We start from the raw sequence: 5,212 nt of genomic DNA, 5'->3' as shown, positions 1-5,212 counted from the left end.
GCAGGAGGATGAGGTAGATCTAGACAGTGACAGTGGGTTGAATTGGCCAGATCTGAGCTGCAATCGAGTAAATCAGCTGGCCCAATGAGTCCAGTCAATCAAGGGATACCTAAATTGAATATATCGCCGGTCATCATTGGTGGAGCGAGCACGAGCAAAGCAAATTCCAATGTAACAGTAACTACCAGTCCTATAATGGAGCAGAGCAATGGAACAGTACCAGTACGAGTTGAGGAAGAGAAGCACAAACAAATGAAAACAAACAATATTGGAAGGTCATGGGCAGGATTACTTCAAGAAAACAAACTTACTGCAAAAGGGATGGATATAACATATATACTACCGGTGATGCAAGATGGTGAAGTAGTAGTGCAAATTATGGAAGAAGACATAGTTGAGGAGAAGCAGAAATGGAATCGAGCAATAATTATGTACGTAGTTGGAAATACTCCAACTATAGGAGCTATTGAACGATTTGTTGCTGGTCAATGGGGAAAAATCAGGAAGCCTAAGGTACTATTTCACAACGATGGATACTTTATAATTTTGATGCATAATTTTGAAGAAAGGGATGAGGTGTTGATGAATGGGCCTTATACTATGAATAGTAGACCAGTAATATTAAAGCCATGGGCTGAGGGATTTAATTTTAGTGAAGAGGTACTGAAAACTATTCCTCTATGGGTTAAATTCACATAACTTCCACTGAATTATTGGAGTAACCTAGCCCTTAGCAAAATTGGGAGTGGATCAGGGAAACCTCTTTATGCTGATGCATGCACAACTGTGGCTGATATATAGGATCTCATATGCTCGGATTCAAATTGAAATGGACATAACAAGGACTTTACCAAGGACAATTAAACTGATTGATCCTACAGGTAAAGTGATTGAGCAACTGATACAATATGAATGGAAGTCTCAATATTGCCAAACATGCTGTCAAATTGGTCACTCATGTCATAACCAACAAACGCAGAACCAAGAAGGGGGACAACAAAACTATAGAGCACAGAACCAGAAGCAGTTATGGAAAGCTGTGAGGAAACTTGATCCAAAGATTGATAAAATAGATACAAGTGAAAGATTTCTGGAACAAGTGGAGGAGGATAAAGAAGAGGCTCAAAACAACAAGCCAAATGAAGAGCAATGACAACTGACAAGAGGGAAGTCTGCATCAAAGAAGAATGTGGAAGAGAGAAATGAGAATGGAGTTAATATAGGTAATGCTTTCAAAGCTTTGGTGGATACTGCACAAAAGATAGTCCAAATGATAGAGAATCAAGATCAAAGTAGAGAGCTGCCTAGAGATAGAGGCAGAGGTGGTACTATGAATCCAAGATCCATAAAATAATAAACATCATATTTTGGAATGTTAGAGGATTGAATAAGGGGCACAAGCAAAAAGAACTAAAAAACTTTATTAGATAAAATAAGGTAGTGTTAATGGCAGTGTTAGAGAATAAAGTTAAGGAAGTAAAGGCAAAATCTGTTATAAAGAAAGTGTTTAGTAGTTGGAGATGGATAGCAAACTATACGACTGCTCCAGGTGGAAGAATATGAGTTGTTTAGGACCATACAAAGGTGGATTTTGAAAGTTATAATATGCACAAGCAATACATAATAGGGCAGGTTACAGAATTCCAGAATGGAAACAAGTTTAACTTTGGAGCCATTTATGGTATGCATACTGTTCAAGATAGAAAAATATTATGGGAAGATATGGAAAAAATCATAGCTGGTATTAATGGACCTTGTGTGTTAATGGGGGACTATAATACTATTTTATCTAGTGAAGACAGGATGCAAGGGACCCCAGTACAGGAATTTGAAGTGAAATATTTCAAAGAGTTCATTTGGGAGGCTGGACTAACTGAATTGAGAATACTTGAAAGGAAGTACACTTGGACAAACAATCATGTCCATAGTAAGATAGACAGAATACTTGTCAATGCTACATGGATCCAGAAATGGCCTGTAATGGAGGGGAGGGTGTTGCAACATGTTTTTTCTTATCATTTCCCCTTGAGCATATCAATTGATACTGACCAATAGAATGGAAATAGACCTTTCAAGTTTTTCAATTGCTTGACTCAACACAAAGAGTTTGAGGATACTGTGTACAAATGCTGGACAAAAAGGGATGGTGGAACAATAATGAACAATGTGTGGATGAAACTCAAGATACTAAAGACCAAGCTGAAGCAAATGAATAGTCAAGATTTTAACAGTACTGGACAAAGAATTCAAGTAGCAAGAGCAAAGTTGGAAGGGATTCAGGAACAAATGGTTGGACCTGGGAATAACACTAAAAGTGTAGCTCAAGAAAAAGAGACAAACATGGAGTTGGTTAAATGGCTTGAAATTGAGGAAAGTATAATGAAGCAGAAATCAAGGATTAAATGGCTCAACCTGGGAGATTCAAATACATTATATTTTTATGCATGTGTTAAGAATAGACAAGCAACTAATCACATTGGAAGATTGACTAATAGTGCAGGGCAACTACTCATGAATGCTAATGATGTGGAAACAGAAATACTGAAGTTCTACAAGCAGCTACTTGGAACAACAACAACTCAAATACCAGCAGTTAATAAAGAAGTGATGCGGCAAGGCTACAATCTAAGCAGACAACAACAAATGAAGCTAATAAAAGTAGTAACTGAAGATGAAATCAAGACAACATTACAGGGTATTAGTGACAACAAAGCACCATGATGTGATGGATACAATACATTCTTCTATAAGAAAGTATGACATATTATAGGGAAAGAGGTAACTCAAGATGTGATGGAGTTTTTTGAGGAAGCTGTAATGTGCAAGCCAATCAACTGTACAACTATTACCCTAATACCAAAAGTGAAGAACCCTAGTAATATTAAAGAATTCAGACCTATATCATGTTGTACTGTGTTATATAAGATTAGCTCCAAGATACTAACATCTAGATTGCAGGAAGTTATGCCAGATTTGATTGACAATTGTCAAACAGCTTTTGTGCCATAAAGATTGATCACATATAATATTATAATGACCCATGAACTGGTCAAGGTTTATGGGAGGACGAATATATCACCTAGATGTATATTGAAGATTGATATGCAAAAGGCTTATGATTTTGTGAACAGGTGATGAGGTTATTAGAACTTCCAGAAAAATATGTAAGATAGGTAATGGTTTGCATCAGTACTGTCTCATATTCAATCATTGTCAATGGGAAGCCAATTAGTCCATTTGAAGCAAAAAGAGGATTAAGATAGGGAAATCCCCTTTCACCATTACTATTTGTAATTGCAATGGAGTACCTATGTAGGTTAACGAAGCAGCTAGGAAACAACAAAGAATTCATATTTCATCCAAGGTGTGCTAAAGTGAGACTAATACAATTGGGATTTGCTGATGATCTTTTGTTATTTTATAAGGGAGATGTGCAGCCTGTTGTGGCATTGCATAAATAATTTCAAATATTTTCTGCAGCTTCTCGGCTAGTGGCAAACATAAGTAAAAGCAGTGTGTATTTTGGAGGTGTAGATAGCAGGATACAGCTGAAGATAATGGAATTACTAGGATACACTAAAAGTAATCTACCTTTTAGATACCTTGGTGTCCCCTTGAGTACAAAAATATTGTCAGCAATTCAATGTGAGCCTCTGATTGATAAAATGGTTAATAGAATTCAATGTTGGACAACCAAGTTTCTATCTTATGCAAGAAGAGCAATACTGATCAAAAGTGTGCTGGGAACAATTTAGAACTTTTGGGCACAAGTATTCATTCTGCCAAAGAAAATTATACAATTTATTGAGACAATCTACGGAAGGTTTTTATGGTCGGGCAGTGCTGAACCAACAAAGAAAGCTTTGATAGCTTGGGACAAACTATGTGCACCTAAGATAACAGGGGGATTAAACTTCACAAACATAGAACTATGGAATAAAGCTGCTATTTGTAATCTGCTTTGGAACATTAGCAAGAAGAAAGAGAAGTTGTGGGTGCAGTGAGTTCATGCATACTATATAAAAGATAACAATATATGGGATACTGAACCAAAGAATGCCTCCTGGGTAATTCAGAAAATATTCAATGCCAAGGCACAATTCCAAGAGGCTGGATACTCAGAGGATGATGTGAGGTACATTCACAGTTTTTCCACCAAAAAAGATGTACAAAGCACTACAAGGGGACTTCCAAAAGGTGATATGGAGATGTTTAGTATGCAACAACAAGGGAATGCCAAAATGGATCTTTACCTTAAGACTAGCTATACAAGACAAGTTAGCTACTAAAGAAAGACTAGCAAGATGGGGCTTAGTAGATGAAACTTTGTGTACAATGTGCCACAGGAACAATGAAACAGTGCATCACTTATTTTTTGACTGTGATTATTCAAACGAGATATGGCAGAAGTTACTATCGTGGCAAGGGGTCATGAGAAGGAACAAACAGTGGCAGGAAGAAGTTCAATGGGCAGAGAAGAAGGCAGCAGGGAAGAGTGCAGGAGCAGAGATATACAAAATGGTTTTGGCTGCAACAGTCTACCATATTTGGCAAGCCAGAAACAATGTTATTTTCCAGAAGAAACAAATCAATGCACAGAGTATAGTGAAAACGATAGTTCAGGAAATACATATAAGAGCTCAAAATTGTAAAAAGTTGGATACTTATCTAAGTAATATGAATTGGTATCTAGTATGAGCTAACTAAGGATTGTAATAGGAGTTTAAGGAGTAGAGAAGAAATCTCATGATGAGGCTTCATGTCCAGCAGAAGATGTTAGTAATTGATTGTTTTGTAAGCTGTAAGTATTTACTTGGTAATAAAATTCTTTACTTACCAAATAAAAATAAGAATGGAGAAAGCAATAGGTAAGTTTCCAACTTTTTCCTGAAACTTATATATTTATTCTTTATATTATGATGATGCATGCACCAGTTTGTCCACACTTTTAACTTATTATTATAAAATGATGCATATCTCAGTTGTTACCTTTTTGTTACGTATATTCTTTTTACCACTATCACTAATATATTATTTATTAACTCTTTAATTTATATTTTTTCGGTCCATTTTAATTAATATTTTGATTATTTTCACAAATATTATGGAATTCATCTTTTAGTATTAATTAATAGTAAAATTAATCATATTAACCTTAATTTGTTCATTGAAAATATGTTAGTCTATTTGGCTAAGCTTCTCCATTTCTAAA

At 35.8% G+C, this 5,212-nt stretch overlaps 1 protein-coding gene across 1 annotated transcript; it reads left to right on the top strand.

Moving 5' to 3' along the window:
* Positions 1-1,605: 1,605 nt before the first annotated feature.
* LOC104242971 (uncharacterized) lies at positions 1,606-4,004 on the top strand. The gene is made up of 4 exons (XM_009798084.2): positions 1,606-1,977; positions 2,056-2,695; positions 3,481-3,668; positions 3,756-4,004. The coding sequence occupies exons 1-4, from the start codon at positions 1,606-1,608 to the stop codon at positions 4,002-4,004; spliced, it is 1,449 nt and encodes a 482-aa protein (XP_009796386.2).
* Positions 4,005-5,212: the final 1,208 nt, after the last annotated feature.

Source organism: Nicotiana sylvestris, chromosome 2 (assembly GCF_000393655.2).
Source record: "Nicotiana sylvestris chromosome 2, ASM39365v2, whole genome shotgun sequence".
Taxonomy (NCBI): domain Eukaryota; kingdom Viridiplantae; phylum Streptophyta; class Magnoliopsida; order Solanales; family Solanaceae; genus Nicotiana; species Nicotiana sylvestris.
Note: the sequence above shows the minus strand (reverse complement) of the source record. Positions and strands in the feature narration are given on the sequence as shown.

Coding starts and splice junctions, on each gene's coding strand:
- LOC104242971 (XM_009798084.2), top strand. CDS start 1,606: ATGCACAAGCAATACATAATAGGGCAGGTTACAGAATTCCAGAATGGA. Junction 2,696..3,480: donor AATCAAGACAACATTACAGG/GTATTAGTGACA, acceptor TATTTTCTGCAG/CTTCTCGGCTAGTGGCAAAC. Junction 3,669..3,755: donor AGCCTCTGATTGATAAAATG/GTTAATAGAATT, acceptor GGAACAATTTAG/AACTTTTGGGCACAAGTATT.